General features: G+C 38.3%; 1 protein-coding gene and 1 pseudogene across 3 annotated transcripts in view; both read left to right on the plus strand.

Moving 5' to 3' along the window:
- Positions 1-21,706, plus strand: part of suco (SUN domain containing ossification factor) — a 77,008-nt gene that overhangs the window by 29,985 nt on the left and 25,317 nt on the right. The window contains exons 4-14 of one of the 3 annotated variants that reach the window (XM_080195915.1): positions 5,371-5,513; positions 7,223-7,354; positions 7,546-7,726; positions 9,616-9,739; positions 10,226-10,347; positions 12,679-12,746; positions 12,948-13,055; positions 13,349-13,454; positions 15,025-15,045; positions 16,911-16,966; positions 18,310-18,401. In XM_080195915.1, the coding sequence (XP_080052041.1) occupies positions 5,371-5,513; positions 7,223-7,354; positions 7,546-7,726; positions 9,616-9,739; positions 10,226-10,347; positions 12,679-12,746; positions 12,948-13,055; positions 13,349-13,454; positions 15,025-15,045; positions 16,911-16,966; positions 18,310-18,401 (1,153 nt within the window). The remainder of the gene's footprint in view (positions 1-5,370; positions 5,514-7,222; positions 7,355-7,545; positions 7,727-9,615; positions 9,740-10,225; positions 10,348-12,678; positions 12,747-12,947; positions 13,056-13,348; positions 13,455-15,024; positions 15,046-16,910; positions 16,967-18,309; positions 18,402-21,706) is intronic. The other 2 variants (XM_080195916.1, XM_080195917.1) reach the window with 2 other exon arrangements.
- LOC145348221 (large ribosomal subunit protein uL16m pseudogene) lies at positions 4,107-4,857 on the plus strand (annotated as a pseudogene).

Genomic DNA, 21,706 nt, shown 5'->3' on the forward strand with positions numbered 1-21,706 from the left:
GGGGGTGTGATAGCAATTTAAATGCATTTGCATGCATTTAAATTGATTTAATGGGCTGGACACCCCCCTCTTTACCACTGCGTTCACCTGTCCAGATTTGGTGCAAAACAGACATGGTTTGCAAAAGTTTGATTTGGGTGCTCCAGCTTCTGAGGAGGTGAGTTCAGAGCTTCCGACGGCTGACTCAAATTGGTCTTGGGCGGGGGTTGAGGGGAGGCAGGTCAGATTGCTGTCTGGTGGGGAGGGGATGGGGTCAGATGACTCCGGTGGGGGAAGGGGGGTCCGCTGCCACCCTGCGTGCGATCGGGGCAGGGAAAGGAGGACAGGGCCAGGTCGGTCTGGATAGCCGGGTGGGGGGGAGATAAAGGGGAACAGTTATGTTGTGGGGGTGGGACAATGTTTGTGGGGCTGGGAGGAGGCATCATCAGGCCTGGAAGCAATGTGGCGGGGAGCGTTTTTCTATTTTTTTTAACTGCGCATGTGCACTTGAAGATTCTGATTGGAGCAGCAGTGTTTCGGCCATGATTTGGAATCAGATTTTTTTTCAGTGTGTATGGGGGTACCAGAGAACAGGTCTAAAAGTCGCATGTGAAACACTCCCAGATTCAGCAGTTAGAATTAAAAATTAGAATGGTAAAATCAAGCCCATAGAATCAGATCAGATAAGAGCATTTTTAATTAATTTGTTGGACGTGTGTGTCCCTGGCTGGCCAACATTTATTGCGTATCCCTTGTTTCCCTCTACGGTGGTGGTGAGCTGCTGCCTTGAAACCCTGTAGTCCACGTGCTGTGGGTTGACCCACAATGCCACTGGGGAGGGAATTCCAGGATTTTGACCCAGACGCTGCGAAGGATTGGCGATATATTTCCACATCTCTGGGGAAATCTGTGGGAAGGCATAGGAACTTCTGGTAGGTGGGACACTTTCAAAAGTCTGTTCACCAGGGTTCTGGGTAAGCACATTCCTCTTAGACTGAATGACAAAGCTGCCAGAAGCAGGGAACCCTGGATGACTCGGAATATTGAGGCCTTGGTCAAGAAAAAGAAAGAGGCACGGTGCCATTGACACCTGGGATCAAGTGAATCCCTTGAAGAGTATGAGGGTTTAGAAGTAGAGTTGAGATCAATCAGGAGGGCAAAAAGGGGACATTGTTTTGGCAGCTAAGGCAAAGGAGAATCCAAGGGCTTCTACAAATACATGAAGGGCAAAAGAGAAACAAAGGAGAGAGTAGGGCCTCTTAAGGATCAACAAGGTCATCTATGTGCCGATCCACAAGGGATGGGTGAGATCCTAAATGAATATTTTTCATCAGTATTTACTGTTGAGAAAAGCATGGACGTTAGGGAACTTGGGAAAATAAATAGTGATGTCTTGGAGTGTACATATTATAGAGAAAGAAGTGTTGGAAGATTAAGGCGCATCAAGTTAGATAAATCCCCAGGACCTGATGAGGTGTATCCCAGAACATTGTGGGAGGATAGGGAGGAAATTGTGGTCCCCGAGCAGAGACATTTGAATCATTGATAATCATGGGTGAGGTGCCTGAAGATTGGAGAGTGGCAAATGTTGTGCTTTTGTCTAAAAAGGGCTGCAGGTAAAAGCCTGGGAACTACAGGCCAGTGAGCCTCCCATCTCTGGTGGGTAAGTCGTTGGAAGGTATTTTGAAGACAGAATCTACAGGCATTTAGAGACGCGAGGACTGATTAAGCACAGTCAGTATGGCATTGTGAATGGAAAATCATGTCTGTCAAGTTTTGATTGAGTTTTTTGAAGGGGTAACCAAGAAGGTAGATGAGGGCAGTGCAGTTGATGTTGTTTATACAGATTTTAGCAAGGCCTTTGACAAGGTACCACATGGTAGATTGTTGCATAAGGTTAAATCTCAAGGGATCCAGGACGAGGTATTGAGTGGATACAAAATTGTCTTCATGACAGAAGCCAGAGGGTGTTTGTGGAGGGTGTTTTTTTCCAACTGGAGGCCTGTGACCAGCAGTGTGCCTTGGATGAGTGCTGGATCCACTGTTGTTTGTCATGTATATTAGTGATTTGGATGAGAATATAGGAAGCATGTTTATAAGTTTGCAGATTACACCAAAATTGGTGGCGTAATGGATGGTGAAGAAAGTTATCTCGGATTGCAACCGGATCTTGATCAGCTGGGTCAGTGGCCTGGGGAATGGCAGATGGAATTTAATTTAGATAAATGCGAGGTGATGCATTTTTAGATTGAACAAGGGCAGGACTTACTCAGTTAACGGTAGGACATTAGGGAGAGTTATAGAACAGAGATCTAGGAGTACATGTTCATAGCTTCTTGAAAGTGGAGTCACAAGTGGACAGAGTGGTGAAGAAGGCATTCAGCATGCTTGGTTTCTTTGGTCAGGACGTTGAATTCAGGAATTGGGATGTCTTGTTGAAGTTGTTCAAGACATTGGTAAGGCTACACTTGGAATACTGTGTACAGTTCTGGTCACCCTGTATAGAAAGGCTATTATTAAACTAGAAAGAGTGCGGAAGAGATTTACTAGGATGCTACCGGGACTTGATGATTTGAGTTATAAGGAGAAGCTGGATAGACTGGGACTTTTTTCTCTGGAGTGTAGAAGGCTGAGAGGTGAACTTATAGAGGTCTATAAAATAATGAGGGGCACAGATCAGCTAGATAGTCAATATCTTTCCCAAAGGTAGGGGAGTCTAAAACTGGAGAGCGTAGGTTTAAGGTGAGGGAAGAGATACAAAAGTGTCCAGAGCGGCACTTGTTTCACAGAGGCTGGTGAGTGCCTGGAACAAACTGCCAGAGGTCATAGTAGAGGCAGGTACAATTTTGTATTTGCAAAAGCATTTAGACAGTTACATGGATAAGATGGGTATAAAAGGATATGGGCCAAATGCAAGTAATTGGGATTAACTTAAGGGTTTTAAAAAAAAGGGTGGCATGGATAAGTTGGTCTGAAGGACCTGTTTCCATGCTGTAAACCTCTCACTCTATGACCCTGTCAGGATGGTGAGTGGCTTGGAGGGAAAGCTGCAGGTGGTGGTGTTCCCAAGTATTTGCTGCCCTCATCCTTCTAGATGGAAGTGATATGGGTTTGGAAGGTGATCCCTAAGGATCTTTGGTGAATTTCTGCAGTGCATTTTGTAGATAGTACACACTGTTGCTGCTGAGTGTTGATGGCGGAGGGAGTGGATGTGGTGGTGATCAAGCAGGCTGCTTTGTCCTGGGTGATGTCAAGCTTCTTGAGGTGCACCCATCCAGACAAGTGGGAAGCATTCTGCCACACTCCTGATTTGTGCCTTGTAGGTGGTGGACAGGCTTTGGGGAGTTGGGAGGTGAGTTACACACTGCAATATTCTTAGCCTCTGACCTGCTCTTGTAGCACTGTTTGTGGCAAGTCCAGTGGAGTTTCTGGTCAATGGTAACCCCAATGACAGTTGGAGATGCAGTGATGGTAACACCATTGAATATCAAGGGGCAATGGTCTTACTGTTGATGGTCATTGATGGTAGTGTGAATGCTACTTGCCACTTGTCACCCAAGCTTGGATATTATCCATATCTTGTTGCATTTGAACATGAACTGCTTCAGTATCTAAGGAGTTGCAAATAGTGCTGAACGTGACGGTGCATTGCTGTCAAGTTGTTGGTGGAGAAAGAATAGCAGAAATATTAATGTTCTAAGAGAAAATATTTCAAAATGGAAACTTCAGATTGCATGTCTTCAAATAATGCTCTGCTTTTACAAATGTTATATTTAAAATGTCAGGTGAACTGCTTTATTTTGCAAGATTTGCAGTATAATTGCCATAGTAGACGATGCATTTTCAAGCCAGCAGAAGTTTATTATAGCTTGTGTTCTGAATACCACTTGGATTTCACTGAAATTGTGTGCAGAGTTACATGACTTTTCAATGTGCATTTCCTCTAATCTTCCATCTTTTCAAGCATGGCATCCTGTTAAGAGGGAATGAAACAATCAGTCTGATTGAACCTTTCTGAACAAGAGACAGGGAGTCCAAACCAGGGAGCATGAAGCAGGAAATATAAATTCCATGTAAATGAACAGAAAGCAAAATATGGACAAAGAAATAAAGAAGAGGGTGATAAGATGCTGCCATGGCTTTTCTATTCCAGAGCCTGGGCCTTGTGCTCAGGAATCACCACCCCAGGCCCTTATCAGAATTATATTAAGGTTCTCACTGTTGGATTAAAGACATATGAGTGTCCTCCCTGTTACGATGTGATCATTCCAGAGAAGCCAAAGTTGAAATTTTTTAATATAAAGTCCCCAACTATAAGAAGCCCAGGCGCTGGGAGAAATCTGCAGACCAGCAACATGGGCTACTGCATTCACCAAGGTACCGTATGGCATTGTAGCTTTTGAAGGTGGTTGTCTTCACTGGGGTCACTTTGAATTGATGCGCCTCACCATTAACTGACAGATGGACCCCAAAACCATATTTGCTTGCTGGTGTGTAAATTCTCCATTTAAACCCATCACATGCAAAGGATTAGGCCAGAGATTGGGTGGTGGCAAAGGAGCCATTGATCACTGTCACTCCGGTTAAGTATGGCCGGATTATAATGGAATTTGGAGGAAAGTGTGCATTTGAGGAGGTGGAGCTGTTTCTATCATAAGTTGCCAAGAAACTGCGATTTCCTGTGAAGGCAATCAGCAAGAAACAGTTGGAGGAGCTGATGAAGGAAGATGAGCAGAAGGCCAAAAACAATCAATCCCTGGACATTTTGAAAGAATTGCAGCCATGAACGTGATGGGAATTCGCAAAGTGTTGAGCCCATTTGACTTAAAATTTCAGGGCAAATTCTTCGGAAAATCACACGTTCCTAATAGAGTGTGAAGAGTAAAAAAGTTTGGCAAAAAAAAGGCTGATGGAAGAGGCAAATTTCCAACACCAAATTTCATTTGAACAATAAGATTCTACACCTATAAAACTTTTTTCTAAGTCAGGAAGATTATTTAGTAATTTTTTGCTTGTTATGCTGTTTTAGAAGCTGTTTATCGTCCACTTTTTAGTGGAGAACTGATGGGTGGGTACATACTGTTGCAGTTGCTGATTCAACCAGACTGAAGCCACCTACCCTGTGGAGTAGCAGAGTATCTTTGACAGCATTTAACAGCTCGTGAATAGAAATTGCTGTGCAATTTGCACTCCCCTCTCACCATAGCAAAAGTGCTGTGTTTGTTGTTATTAATGTAAAGCCTGAAACATATCAGAATTTTAAGGTCAATGCTGTTACAAAATGGCAACTATGCAGTAAATTCACTGAAATGTATCATGTATACATCATCCACTTGGGGTCCTAACTAATCACTTAAATAATATTTGACCTTTACACTTCCTTTTATACAGCATGTGAATTCTGAACAATCTGACTTTCCTGAATCTGGACTGGAACCTTCTGTAGGACTGGAGGAGCTTCCTCGTATAGCTGCTAGTACTGCTAATACTTCCAGTTCGACTACCTCAGAGAACTCCTCATTCTTGCAAGATAGGCAAGTATCCCACTCTAAATGTATTGTATGTTTATTAATAATGCAGGGCAAATTGCACTGGAACCATCTTGTTTAGAACTAAATCATAGATTTGAATCATAAAATCCCTATAGTGCAGAAAGAGGCCATTCGGCGCATTGAATCTGCACTGACCACAATCCCACCCAGGCCCTATTCCCATAACCCCACATATTTACCCTGCTAATCTCCTGACACTAAGGCCAATTTATCATGGCCAATCAACCAACATCTTTGACTTTAAACTGCTAGGTATAGATATAACATTAGATACTATAAGAAGTGTTTAAATGTGATCACAATTCAACTCATTTTTTGAGAGTTAGATGACCAGAGATTTGGAAATATAAATTTTTAAAATAAAAACCAACAACTGCGTTTTTTTTTTTGTTTTTATATAATGGTATTTGCATTTGATTTTAATCAAATTAATTTTTAATCAGTGATCTGACGACTTTCATTTGATCAATTTCCTTTTAAAATGTGAATAGCCAACATAATGTGAAGTTTCCTCTTAAATGTCTTTAAGAATTGTCATGTGATCAAAGGTCAAATTGTCGACATTTCTTTGCAAAGTACAGACACACCAGTATGATGTAACGATTTAAGGCTATGAGAAGCAATCAGAATGAAAGCAAAAACCTGTACCCCTAAGATGGAGGTTATTTAAAAGATATTTTGGGCCCATGGTGGCATTCTGTAAAGAAAGCCATGCATTTGTATCCAAAATTAATTAAACTGGAGGAGGTTAATGAAGACAGCTTATCTGTGAGAACTGAGAGATGAATGGTAAAGATCTGGGTTCGTGCCTTTATAATGTTATGGTGAAGTTCGGTTTACAATTGGGTTGGCTTTAAAATTTGCATGGTGGAATATATAAGGACTTGATTTTTCATCTGTTGAATTGTAAAGGGAGTATGAAAGCTACCATGAACTTTCACAACTTCCAACCGCATGTTAAATATTATTGACTCTGAAGTGGAGGCAACAGTAAAATATGAAAGATTTCTGTATTTGGTAAATTGTGTTCAAAGAAGGCAGTGGAATCTGAAATGATATTTAAGGAAAGGCATTGAGTTGATTTGAGGGGAAATGTGCGAGGAGAAGGAATGAAAGGTGTGAATTCGAAGCAGTCAAGCCAGAAAAGTCTTTGTTTTCAGAGTGGCAATTTGTTTCTGAGCCTTTCATTTAGATTTCCCCAAATATTGGACCGGTTGTATTGGATAACTTTGTCTTGGATAATGGGGAGTTGCCAAGAGGATTTGTTGATTTGTGTGTTTTGGCCAAGATGTTTTGTTTTTGGTGTTTGTTCTGATCTGTGTAACTTTAATCTCCATGTGTGTAAATTTTTGTTGTGAATAAATCTTTTAAAACCCTGAAGGTGTGGTTGTGGTTCTGGGTTTATTTTCCTCCTTGCGTTCAAAGTATGCAAAAAGAACATTTATGATCAAAAAGACAAATTTCTCTTTGGGATCTGGATTGCTTAGCAAATAATATCTGCTATGGTCATAGCAACCCTTCAATTTTAAAAACTTGAATTTGGTTTCAATTGACAATAGCATTTAGCTTTGTATATGCATGGATTTTTTTTGTTTTAGGTTTCCAACTTAGAACAGTCAGGGCAGGTTGAAGGAAAGTTGTTTTTTGAGTGAAACAATGTGTTAAATAGTATCATTATTTCTTTCCCTTAGTGCAATAGAAAATTCCAGTGATGATATTCCTGTATTAAACTATGAGCAGTCAAAAGCTGACTGTGATGCTGGAGGGAAAAGTGAGGCTATTCCTCAAAGCAAGCCCTCCTCCTATGTTAGCCTACCTGAAGGGTGAGTATCGAATGAGCCTCTACTTTCTCTGCTGTGCTGGATCTGCAGTGTCTCATTGCTTTCATGTTCTGCTTGCTTCTCATCATTATTATTATAAGCACCAAGCTCAGTATTATAAAAGAAAACATAATTTAGCTAGAGTATTTTTTGGCATGCAGTATGGTGCATTTAGAGGTTTTTTAAACTTTTAGTCCTTCACAGAAACCTAGTGATGGTAGGGAAATTTCTTCGAATGGCAAAGAAAGCACACCTGAATCTGACCTTTCCAAAATTCCAAAGACAATCTTGCCTGAAGCTGATGAACAGAAGCTAGCAATAGAGGAGAAAATGTCTAATGCATCACAGGAATTGTTGAATGAAGAACTGGCAAAAGTAAGTATGAATGCCGTCTGACACTTTTTGGTAATGTTTGTCCATTTTGCATCTTCGGGATAGCCCAGTGCTCCTTGCAAAGAGCACTTGAAGCATTGGGCTGTCCCAAAGACTGCAAAATGGACAAACATTACCAAAATACTATTGTCTATTAATTGAAAATACTGTTGTCTATGTTTGCAGTGGATGTGACATGTTAAGTACCCTTGTTTGTGTCTCCTTTTGTTTTATAAACCTAATGTAGAGCATCTGCGAAGTACTTGACATTTAATGCCAGCTTTCTTTCAGAAAGAAAGATGTACCCAGCACTCTCTGAAATCACTTCAGGGCAGTCCATTTATACTGCTGCACTGGAGAAGTAAGCAGAACAGTCTATGCTGGCAATTAATCCTAATTTAACAGTAAAATCAATTACCAATATTAAATAAATGAAGACTGAGTGAAATTGGGTTCCCAATTAAAATATTTAATTGAAGAGAATTGCTATCTTTTCAGATATCTTTTCTCTTGGAGAGAGTCTGTAAGATTGTCAAGCTTGGGTAATCTGAGCATACAATAGGGAAAAAATATGATTCAAGTTTTCATCTTCTAAGAAACAAAGAAATGAGAGTAGAGTTTCTGCTTGAGTGCTGTCAGTGAATCCATTGTGAATACAGTCTAAAATCCCTACCCTTTCCAGAAGTGTTCACCTCAGGTCCAATGTTTCCACCCAATTTTTTGCATATCACTGAATACAAAACCTGCTGGGAGCCAGTGAAAATGGGCAACATTTATTAAATATCTTTCAAGAAACAAAATTGCTTTAACAATATTCCCTGACATTTTTGGGACGGGTAACTTTGGTTATACAGCTGACGATAGATTTAGTACACACAGATAAGCACTTAGAATTATTTGCAGGTGTCATTTATTTTAAATTACCAAAAAATCTCCTGAACACATTTTCTAGTCAAGTTGAGGTACAGTAGTGAGTTACTTTATCAATTCAAAATCATTTGAAACCTTCCTGTTTAGCCCTTATGCCCAAACAATCCAGATTTTGAAGCTTTCTTCAATCTCTGCCAGCAAGTGCAATTAGAAACTCCCAGTCATGGTGATTTGCCTTGGACGAGTAGCACATTTAGTTGGTGAGGCCTGCTTCTGTCCACGGCTGTCAAAGCTAGTACATAATTTTGTGAAAACTTGAGTTGCTCTCAACTGAGTTGTTGCTTAAAATTCCTCCATTGTTGGCACTGAGTACACTAATGTCAGAGGAGTTATACAAAATAAAAATAATAGAATCGGTCAGAATCTTGAGCGCGTGGTGCTTTTGTTATCTTTAGGACTTAACGTTCTGATTTTTTTTTCCAAGTCCAACTTCCTAAATAGATGGGAGTGAATGACTGTAGGGAAATGATCCGATTCAGAAGCTCATTTGACAAGGAGTAATACTGTAATACTAGCTGTTTGCCACTTCAACTTTTTTCCCTTAATTGCTGTCTTCAGTTGTTACTGCATCATGCCATATTCAAGTTAGATTTTTAATCAACAAGGAGCTTTGGGGTTGAATAGGAAAGAGGAGTTAAGCTGCAATTTGATGAGCCATGATCTTATTGAATGTTGGGGAGAGTTTTGTTTCTCCAATTTAGGAATTTTTGGCTCAACATTACAAAATGCTGCTCTGACTCGTGAGATTAAGATATTGAGACTGGAGTAAATAACTGACCATTGAATTAATGTATGCAACCTCATCAAAGTGTGCGAAAATACTAAATGTATTTTATCCTTCCTGGTCAATCACGTTTAACATTCTTGACTTTGCAACTGTATATCATTTATCATCAATGCCAAGTATTAACAGTATTTAAATTCAAGCCTGTATGAACTAAATTTTTATTTGATCTGTGTAGGATACTGAAGTTTCAAGAGCAGTAGATACTGGTGACTCCTCCGTGATTCCATCCAAGGATTCAGGAGACATTCCCTCATTTGATGAATGGAAAAAGAAAGTTATGGAGGAAGAAAAGGAGAAAAGTAAGCATTGGTGACGTGCTGGTCATTAAGAAATTTGTTTTTGAGATTGCCTGAAGAAATACTGTATAAAAGTATACGATCAGTAGAGACTCTGCAGTCTCATAGCTTAATCACTCACTCAGATATCTGATTCTGTTAACTTTTTTTCCATAATATGCACTTTAGTGCCTCACAATGCAGTTGATCCTAAATTTCCAGCAATCTGTGTAAAGTAGTTATTGCACTTCTCTTACTCCCTTCTCTGGCTTGTGTCACAGTTTCCCATGTGGAAAAGTCTTGATTTTGCAGATCCTAGAAAGTTTAAAGGTGATGAACCATTTTGGATTATTATTCTGCACTTTGGTATTTTAATGGTAGTTTTTTTGTCACTGGGATTCCTTTTCAGTTATGGAAATGAAAGGATCACTGGAATGTGGATGGAAAATGAGAACTTGGGGTTAGGACTAATAGGAACAGTTTTTGGTAATGCAAATGACTTTCTTTCAGGCCAATCGTTGCATACTTCTAATGGTGTACTCCATTCTGCTAAAAAGCTCCAGAAAAACTTCAATAACTATGCCTCTGTAGAGTGTGGAGCCAAAATTCTGGCTGCAAATCCGGAAGCAAAGGTATTATGTTTCACTTCAATAGCTAGTGCATTTTTATTAAAATGATGAACATGCTTGTTGTAGTTACATTGTATCCTATTGTTTCATTTGTTGTGATACGTTAGTGTTTCTGATTCTGTGTTCAATGCTAAAAGTGCAGACCTTCCTGCATGACACTGTTGAGTAGCATAATTTTTAACGCAAAAGACTGGCAAAGTATTTACTGGATGAAAGAGACTTGAGAGGGTAACCAAAACCTGCTTGAGATCTCTGAAGGGGAGAGAAATGGAGAACTTTTTAGGAGGATCGCTGCTGCTAAAGGTGCCAGTGAGAAGTCTGTCAACGCCAGGTTAAAGACCAACTGCTTTATTTGGTATCACAAGCTTTTGGAGTGCTGCTCCTTCGTGACTCTTCTGATGAAGGAACAGCGCTGTGAAAGCTTGCGATACCAAATAAATCTTTTGGACTTAACCTGATGTTGAGTGACTTGATGTGCCCACCCCAGTCCAACGCTGGCATCTCCACATCAAAGGTGCCAGTGTGGAGTGAAGACTGGGGGTTGTGTGCTCAAATTGCTGGGAACAGAATTTGAAGGGAATATGGGTCTGGAGGAAAGTGCAGGAGTGGGATGAAGAGGAGGTAAAACTTAAAAATATGAAGTTTTTGAGCTCAGAACAGCAAGCCAGTGTAGTTCAGTGAGGGCTACGGTGAAAGTAAAGCAGGACTCAGTTTTGGCTAATTTGGAATTAGTGAAGGAAGGGAGACTAGCAAGTTGATTTGCAGTTTGTGACAGCAAGTTTTGCACAACTATCAGGATAAAGCTAATGACAATAACTGTTTGAGGTACATGATATAGCAATTTTAGGGGGCAAATCTGAGTTAAATGTGAATATTTGGTTTATCTGGATTGTATCATCAACATAACCAAAACAGCAATTTGCTATCTGTCTTGACAATGACTTGGAGTTGCACCTTGAACTTTGAATGCCACAAAGTTGCTGCATTCACGCAACAGATAAATGAAATTCACCATGGATATTTCAAGTGATTTAAGTACCTTTTTTTAATGATTAATTTCTGCTAAACTGCCTGTAGCAATTAAGTTATGGCATTGCTCATTTATTCCTTCAGGTTTTGAATGTTTCAGATGTTCATATATCATAGAAACCTTTCAGTGCAGAAACAGACCCTTCGGCCCATCGAGTCTGCACCGACCACAATCCCACCCAGGCCCTATCCCCATATTCTACACATTTTACCCGCTAATCCCTCTAACCTACACATCCCAGGACACTAAGGGGCAATTTTAGCATGACCAATCAACCTAACCCGCACATCTTTGGACAGTGGGAGGAAACTGGAGCACTCGGAGGAAACCCACGCAGACACGAGGAGAATGTGCAAACTCCACACAGACAGTGACCCGAGCTGGGAATTGAACCCAGGTCCCTGGAGCTGTGATCCTCCACCTCAGGCAGGCTTACTTCCTGCCCTGGTGACCTGCACTTACACTCACTAAAGTAGACTTCAACTCCTTTAATTCACCCTTTTTTCATAAACATTCCAGTGTTTATTATTATTTGTGAAGGAAATAATGATTGTCCTGTTTGGAGTCTCAATCTGGTGTAAGTTGCATTTGAATATGATGGTTCACTTATTTGATTGAGATATAGTACTAATTATTCCATTTTCAAGTTATTGAATGGATGTTCCTAATTTTGACTGAGCGGCATCCACATCATATTGTCGGTATTCTGTAACATTATTGTTTTGTGTCCCGTGACAACTGGATAGCACAGTGGCTCATCACACAATTATGACCTTTTTTGACATTTTTCGAAATGTTAGGTGAATGGGTAATAGGTGAAATGGGTTTGGATTAGTGTTGACCCAATTTACTATCAATATTTGGTCTCCCTACTTTGAGTGGGGCAATGACATTTCGGAAATAAAAATAACTTTGTATAAAATTCCCTTTCAAGGTTGGGAGTTAAGTTGTGGATTGAGGCGAGTGGAACTTGCTGTACAATATAGCGAGTACATTGGGATGCTTTACTACATTTAAAGGCTGCTTTATAAATGCAAGCTGTTGTAGCTGTTCTGGAAATGCTCATTCTTGCTGAGCACTAAAATTATTCAGTTCCCTAATGTTGCCTCCTGATCGTAAACATTCATTAGTTGTAAGGGATGGGTGAGGTTCAAAACTTCAAACTTTTGCATTCTCTCAGTGCTTTTATCATTTTTATGAAAATATCACTTTAACAATATGTCAAAAGCAAGCATTTGTACTTGGTTATCTATCAGTATAAAAATGTTAAGAGCTTATGGTTGCATTAAAATATTGCCTTGCAGAGCAATTCAGCAATTCTAATGGAAAATATGGACCTGTACATGTTAAACCCATGCAGCGCCAAAATTTGGTAAGTTACAACTCTTGACATTGCTTCATGTAAAGACTGTGTATGAAAAGGCCATGAGCTTCCAAACTAAATAATGCAGGTGTATACTTAATGTATTGCTCTGTTTTTCACATTGGTCATACAGATGAACAAAAAAGATCCTAAAGATTGGCTTAGTTTAAGGTTTTTAATTGCATCTGAATATGACATTCTTCTCCACAGGTTTGTAATAGAGTTATGTGAACCAATCCAAGTCAGACAACTTGACATTGCAAACTTTGAGTTATTTTCCTCTACACCAAAGGACTTTCTAGTTTCTATAAGTGACAGGTATGTTATATTTTAAGCTGGAAATAATGTGGTAAAGGTATGTAAGCTACATAATAATCAGTGCAACACAGCTGTTGGTGATCAAGATGGTATATATCAGTTTAACTGCTGGATTAGTAAAATTCAACATGTGTCCATTATATACCAGCATATAACATTCAACTGATCTGTTAATGCCCACTTTACCCCTTCACAGAAATTGAAGTTTACTGTTACTTTTTTACATATAGCTGTGGTTAATACTTAATGGTTTTTGTACTTCAATTTGTTTTTGTGTCTATGTTCACGTGCAGGTATCCCACCAATAAATGGGTTAAACTAGGGAAATTCCACGCCCTGGATGAGAGAACTGTGCAAAGCTTTCCTTTAGATGAGCAAATGTATGCCAAGTATGTCAAGGTAAGAACTACAAATGTCAAAATGGAGGGGAAAATGTGAATAGGAAGTCTGCTCTGGCTTCAGTAATTATAATGTTTGGTAGTAAATACTTTGTTTCATGAACTTCTGACAGTATTGTGACCTGCATTATCTGCCAGATCTGCAAATGGTGTACGCGTTGTTAAGTTTTGCAGTAATGTGTACTCAATGTATGACCCTGAGTGTTGCATGTAAATATTTGACTTTGGTTTATTCACTGCTATATATGCAACAAGACTTGTGCACCCAGTGGGACCCCAGTACAAGCATACTTGTGACTGGCTTTTGACTAAGACAGGCTTAAAAAGAAGAATCTTGATGGCATTTATGTTTCTCCACGTTCCCAACTATGTTAAAGACAAGTCACAGTTCTGAAAATAGCCAATGAAGATTGATTTAAGGTTGTATACTGAATCTACCAAGCATAATGCATAGAAGATTATACACAAAACATTTTCACTGGAGGCTGTTGAAGCTAAAATTTCTAATGTTCAATGACCTATTTAAAAGTGCACTTTGAACTGCAGTCATACCACCAGAGGGCGCTCAACAGCAACACATCACCTTAAAAGCATTTACGTTTTCAGACAGCAATTCTATATCAATCAAAACAACAGCAGTTTTCCCCAAGATAGCAAACAATTGTTTTCAAAGCTACCCACAAAACTTCAAATTTTACTTAGACCAATCAGTAGGTAATATGATTCATGGCTGGATTGAAGATTCTTGTCTTGTGATTTTCTTCTTTTGATAAGACATAGAATATTTTGTAATTGCTCTACTGTGATTGCATTTTGATGGCAGCAATCACGAATCAACTCTAATTTTTTTATAGTGCCAGCTTTTGAGCACTTATGATGGCCTTTGCTTAACTAAAAGACATCCTTTTTATAAGATTAGATGAGTACTTTGCTTGCTTTATTTTTCACCTCTGTGAAATGGGGCACTCCAGTATCTCTCACTGATTTCCTTGTCAACTCAGCAAGACTCCCTCGGTGAAAGTACAGGAGGGTGGAGTGTTAGTTGATTTGGATTTGTAGTCTGCTGGACTGGAGTCTCTGTTGCGGATGTATTGGCTAAAGAACTATTTTCCAGCACAAAGACCTCTTTTATAACTGAAAGCTAATACTTTCAAGCACTATGCTGTCGCTTGAGAAATGGCTGGAGATCTTTTTGAAATTACTGAAACATAGTGCTGATTTAATATCGATTGGAAATTTGTATAATGCAGCGTATACAAGGCTTAAGATTTCTGTAAAGCCTTAAAATCAGTAAAATTAAGGTTTCACAAATATTCTATACTACTGTTTCTGAAGTTTTCAGTAATTTCACTGATTTTAGCTTTCTAGATTTCTAAGTATCTGGATAGAGATTTTTCTGCTTGTCTTGATATTTCTTTCAGTCCATCTTTAGAGCACAATATTTAAAGGAAACCATGGGGTGGGAGGGGGGATTTGAGAATAATCGTACTTTTTGAGCTTGTAGCATGTAGTAATCTATCTTGACTGTTACTACTCTTACTGACATCTTTTATCCCTTTCTCTTGCTTCAGATGTTCATCAAATACATAAAGGTTAGCATTATTAGAAGTTAAACACCGGATTGGGAAATTCCTTTTCGGAGGCACTGCAAGCATGCATGAAATCCAGTATTGCATGCCTTTTATTAAGTAATGTGCATTGGCAAAACAAGCTTGCTTGAATAAATGTCTCTTTATAGCAGCACTAGTGCAAGTGGGGAATTTTATATTTTTACTTTTGTCACTGTCTTAATACCCTCAAATCACTTCTTGAAGTTTGGTGAAAATCTGTGTCCAATAAATCTAATATTTCAATGAATTAGTTAAGTTCCCGGTCAGGTTAAAACCTGCCAGTTACCACTAACATTCCCCATGTGGTGACTGAAGCTTTAGCACAGAGCATTGTGCGCTGAATGTGTGGAATACTGATTTGTGTTTAAACAACAAATATATTTCAGTGATGTTTCCAGCATTGTCATGATGTGGAAGTTAATTTATTTCTATGGAAGTTTTTATGGATTCCATTGAAACCCATGTTCCCATTTCCAAACAATAATGATTTATGACTTTGCATACAATTCATATTTAAAAAAAACCAAGTGAACTGAGAATAGTCACTAGTTTCATTGTCAGGCAGCTGCTGCCCATCTCGATCACCTGACCTAAATTGCTGGTCTTGCGTTAAAAATGAGTGACAATGAGTAGTTTAACCTCTACGTTGGCAATTTATCGTCAGTAAGAAGTTGAATTGCCATACAGCTGGTTCAATTTTAAGCTTTTTATAAAAAATGTAAAATTTATTCTTTTGTTCATTGTTTTCTTTTAAAAATTTTTTTGAAAAATCAATCTTATTAACTTGAGCTTTAAATACCATATCTATTTAAATACTGGAGCATTATTTCAGCACATACTGGATTTTCATCAAACTTGACTGTTAGGGTCATCAGCTTTTAAATTCCTTTTAAAAAGAAAACACTCTGTAAACCAGTAATATACTTGGTTATTCTTTACTAATATTCATGAAGGTCATTGGCAACCATATAACTTTGTTTCTATACTCTTGCCGAATACCATTTTAGTACATTTCTTTTTGAAAGGAAGCACGTGAACATGTTTCCCAAACTGAATTTGTAAATTGAACGTGTTTAGGTACGAGCCATTTGATAAGTGAATTCATCAGGCTGCATTCCCTTAAAAAGGAGTGTATGAAATCTTGTAATTTCTGAAATACCATGTTTAAAAAAAATCATGCAAAGCTATGAATTGTTTACAATTATGATCTGATTTCCAATGTATACAATCTTCAGTGATTTGTAATTAGTTGGAAGTCATTTTTGTGCTGTAAATAAATCCTAGATTTATAATCACATTGAATAAATCTTCATGGCTCATTTAAATCCAAGTCTTACAGCTTCCAATGAATTGATTTTGCTTTCTTTTGAATGTTTTTGCTTTTGTTGCATTTCTGTGTACTGAAGGCTTGAGATTGATGGCCTGTGGGTCTTTGTGCCCCATAGATTAATTTCTAAATTTTCCTGTATAAGGAATTGTTGATCTCCTTGTTGTTTGACTTCATAGGTGAATATGTGAAGAAATTTTGCTGTCCTTTTTGAATAAGAGCATGCAGTGTAATCAAATTACGTTACCGGGACGTGCTTTTTCATTATTATACAAGAGAATCCCTTTACACAGTGTTACTATGTTGCAAGTTGTAAGACTGATTTATTAATTATTTCCTGCATTTTGTTTTTCGTAAGTTGCACTTGAAATGTAACATGCTAACACTTTCCTATTTTGCAATGTCACTCCATAGAATTTCTGTTCTTGTTGTTTTCTTTCTGAATAATTTCACCCACGTTTTACTCCTAACTCAATTAATTTGTTGACATATGTTAATTCAACATTTGCCTTTTTCATAGGTAGAATTAGTATCGCACTTTGGTTCAGAACATTTTTGTCCCCTTAGCCTCATAAGGTAAGACTTTAGTAGAAATTCACTGACTGCATGAACCAGTGTTAATGTCAGACAATAAAGGCCATTTTTCCAATCAGTGCTTTCCACCCCAGAGATCACACCCTGGAATCTTAACTGCGTAGAAACTATGTTAGCATCTAATTTCACTTTTACTGGCTGTAACTAAACAGAAGGCAGGCACCTGCATTAGTTCAGAACCATAAAGCTTGAATAAAATGCAGTATATTTGTTGGTCTAGTATTGTGTACACAATACAGTTCTGGCCACCACATTATAGGAAAGTCATAATTGCTCCAAAGGGAGTGCAGAGAAGATTTACTAGAATGTTGCCAGGGGAGGAAAATCATAGCTATGAGGAGAGATTGGAGAGGTTGGGGTTGTTTTCCTTTTGAACGGAGAAGACTGGGGGGGGGGGGGGGGGTGACATGATTAAGGCATGCAGAATTGAGGGGCAGAGCGAAAGTAGACAGGGTTCCCTTGGCAGAGAGTCCAAAAACCAGGAGTCATAGCATAAACGGAAGAAGGATTCAAGAAAAGTTTTGTGCAGAGGGTGGTAGATGTCTGGAATTCATTGCCTGAGTTGGTAGTCAGGGCAGAAACACTCAATGTGTTTTAAAAACAATCAGCATCTTAAGTGCTGTAAGTTGCAGGCCTATTGCCCATGTGCAGGAAGGTGGGATGAGAAAGGGCATGTGGGTGTCTTTGGATTCACATGGATAGGATGGGCTGAATGGTCCACTTTATGCTTTTTTTATTTCTATGGGTCTATTAGCTTGGTAACTCTTGCTTGAAAAAAAAATCTAGTTACAATCCATAGAATTTAGTTTGTAGCAAAAGCATAAACAAAGCATGTTCCGGACAAGAATGCTAGACGTATTGAGATTTAATAAACTTTTTGTCTTGGAGCATGTCCGAGCTGCTTTCTCAAAATAATTGACAGTTTCATACAAGACTAAGTGACAGCTATGAAAATCCAAGAAAGTGAAGCTGAATTTATTTGCAATAGGGTTCACTGCTTGTTGTTTAATGCATATTATTGAAACCTAATCTAGATGTCAAGATTAAGGTAGAAGCGTTTGATGGGTGTAAAATTGACATTTACCCTTGAGAATCATAGAGTACAAGATCTAAAGGTTTGGAAGAGAAACAAATTAAAGCTGTGGCAATGGACAAATTTACTTAAGTTTTACTTGCTCACTTGTAAAGGGAATGAGAGGGAGAAAACCATACCACCTGGTAGTTCCACATGACTGATCAGTATCTTAAAAGAGGAAAGGGTGGCTGATTAGTTGGTGTTTTCCATTCCTTTTTTACAATAGAAGTAATGACACAATTTTGTGCAGGGTGTTTGGTACCAGCATGGTGGAAGAATATGAAGAAATTGCTGAATCGCAGTACAATGCAGAGCGTCTGGAATACCTTGATGAAGATTATGGTATGAGATTTTATATGGTTTTTCTTATCTCCGTGATGACTTGATTAGTTACTTGAGTAAGATGGTATTGAAGGAAAGCAGTTTGCAGGCTGAAATCACATTGTGTAGCCTTTTGTGTCCTCTCTATAATGTGAAAAAAATCCCATTGCTGTGAATTGCTTTCCCTACTGGTCTGGTTAAAGACCGCTAAAACTTCCATCACTCCAGTTTGCCTGTCACATCTGAGCATTACATAAGCTTGAGTAGACTGGTCAGTGGCAGTACTGTATTGGGAATTTGTAAGTTAAGTGTGCATGAAATAATTCAAGCCTCACACTGAAGTAGAACAAGTGGCTATAACTGCCACTATTTAATGTTTATGTACTTCAGGTTGACAAATAGTTTAGCCATATGTTCAATTTCACATGGAGGTATTTCATGCTAAGCAGCTATCTCTTCAATATGGAAAATCTTCACTTTGAATAGGCATGCGTTGTATTGCGTAGAACACGTACAGCACAGAAATGGTTCATGTGGCGCAATAGTTTATGCTACTGCATTTACTCATCAAGCATCTCCCCATTCTAGCCAACTTGTCTCAACTTTTCAGTTTCTATCATTTTTCTCAACTGCATTTCTAGTTTTGAAAGCATCTAAGGATGGGTGAATTCTTATCATATGTTGCTTTATATATGGCTCAGTAAAATGGCTTTCAGTTTTGATGTCTTTCTAATTAGATTTCATTCAATGTTTGATGTAAGCAGAAATGATTTGGGTATTTCCTGGTTAATTTGTGCAGTTTCTATTTCTATCAGCTTCTACTTAACAGTTTATTTCTCAAGATTTAATACTTCATTAAAATCTTTAAGTCCATCAAAAGAGATTGTCACCGCCTAAAGAAGCGTGCTGAAATTATTGAAAGTTGAACTCTTTAGGAATGGGGTGAGACGTTCAAGGAGAAAAAACTTTATGGAAAGTGATGTTAGGCAGCAACAGAGCATACCCATTGTAATTAAAATAAGAATTCCTGATTTCCATTGTTATCTTGCTATTTTCATTTAGAATTTCTTCATCCACTTCCTTCTGCCCCTCCATTAACCAAGATTTTCCATCTTGTGGTTAATGGGAAGACAGAAGATATCTGCTTGTTTGGAGAGAGTGAATTTGTCATTCATTTTATTTTTGGTTACACTTTGGCCACAAAGATATAAATATCAGATTCCTTTCCCAGCCTCAAGTAGAAGTTATGTACATTAGGTAATGAAAAATGGACAGCAAAATCTTGATGCTGAGTATGCCAGAGAAACAGCATGCTGTCAGAAAGAATTGGTGCAGTGCAGTTTGTTCTCAAATCCGAATTCTCCATTTCAGTGGTGGAGGGAAGTGCCAGGGGAGCCTGCCTGCTTATCATACCACCATACGATAGGCGTCCAACTGGAACTGGAATGAGGTTTTTTTTGCTGTATTTAGTCGATTGGAGAGTACCAATTCACTCAGATTTTATAATTTGTTGGTTGTGCGCTGTGGGAGAAAATGAACGCAATTCCTTCTATTTAAAACATAGAAGCAAACAGCAAAATATTTCCATATCTATTTATATTTGATTACTCACCTAATGTGAGATGTGGCTAAAATGTTTTGGTGTCCACCCCCCGCTGATGTTTCTTGACGACAGGTTTCACCTATTGATTGACCTTTCCCTCGTTCCTCCTTCATCCACATTTTCTAATTTAAGAAGTTCCATTGTCTACTTCAGTGTAGCCCTCTAAAATTAAAATAGGTTTCTTGCCACTAATATATGTAGGCTGCAATGGGCATGGCTATATTAAATCTTAAAATGTAAAATTTAATACCCATGTTAAATTAACATTCACTCAATGCAAGCCTGACAGAGTAGGTCAATCCTACAGTTAACATTTGGCATCAAGCAGCTTGATGATTAATTTCAGCCAAGTTAGAAAAATGTCATTTCAAGAAAGTATACATTTTCATTTGTATGTTTTTGTAACTTCAAGACACTCCAAAGCACTTAAGTCACTGTTGTAATGTAGTGAAACATAGCAACTGACCTGCATGCAATAAAGACCCACAAACTAGTGATAAGGTAATGGTTAGGTTTTGGTTCAGGGTTAAATATTGTCCCGAGTCCTTTTACATTTCTAATAGGATCTTCTGCGTTCATCAGAAAGCGACTGAAGTTAATTTCAGGTCTCGTTTGAAAGACAGTACCTGCAAACAGTACAGAACTGGTGAGAGAAATGCATTGAAGTGATGGCCAAGGTTTTCGTATGGTCTCTGAGGTGACTCGGAATTTAGTGTTACCGATGACTCAACTTAATGAAGTTATGTGGCATTAAATTTTATTCTACAGTTTCTCAGAGCGGTAGCATGTAGGTTTGGCAGTCCCAAGCACCTTAAATTGTGAAGTCTTGGTCACTGAGTTGACAGTTCTATAGTCAAAAGAATTGTTTATAATAGCAAAGGAAAAAAATGTATGTTTACGGAAAGTATTATGTGCCAGAATTAGTGCTGATTTTCTTTAAGCACGTGATGAGCTTATTGGACAGATGGGTATGGAACGTGAATTTTCTTTGCCTTTTTGTTACAGTTAAGGTGTGATATATTGTACCTTTTTTCAAATGAATTCCTATATATAAAGTTTTAGTGATAAATAGTCCTTGATGCAGTTTTTTTCCCTTTTGCACCCACTCCTGTAACATTTCCTAAACACTGTTTTGTATAGTGAGGCCAGCAGTATGTGAGGCATTGTTGCCTTGCTCAGTCAAGACACAGTTTAAAACTTAACTTAGATTAACAATCCAGGTACAGAGCAATTGGGGAAAGAGTTTTGGGTGGAAATGTACATCACAAATAAAGATACTGACTCAACAAAGCAGTCTTTCAAAAATAAAATGTAATATGTTCTGCATAACATTTTTCTGCTTGAGTTCTTGATTACAGTCGATGTATTGATTAGTTCTCTGTTGGAGACTAAGCTAAATATCAATTGTGATTTAAACAGTGGACTTAACAATTTCGGACAGATACTTTTGAGATTGTATGAAGGCTGCTCTTTAAGCAGTTAAAATTTGGTGCCAATGCTTCTTTATCCTTAAAGCGAAGACTTCCATGTACACTCTTAAATATTGAATGATGGATTAAAACTCAAATTGGAGAAATGCTAACATTGAGAAAGGTGCAAACAGTTTTTTGGAACTGGATCTAGTCTATTAGCTTTAAGTTTCAGTTCTTACAAAAGTTGTAGAGACAGGCATTACCTTTATACCCACTAACTATAATAAGGATGTATTAATTAAAACTAGAAC

The sequence above is a fragment of the Carcharhinus amblyrhynchos genome, chromosome 9, assembly GCF_965287045.1.
Source record: "Carcharhinus amblyrhynchos chromosome 9, sCarAmb.v2.hapA, whole genome shotgun sequence".
Taxonomy (NCBI): domain Eukaryota; kingdom Metazoa; phylum Chordata; class Chondrichthyes; order Carcharhiniformes; family Carcharhinidae; genus Carcharhinus; species Carcharhinus amblyrhynchos.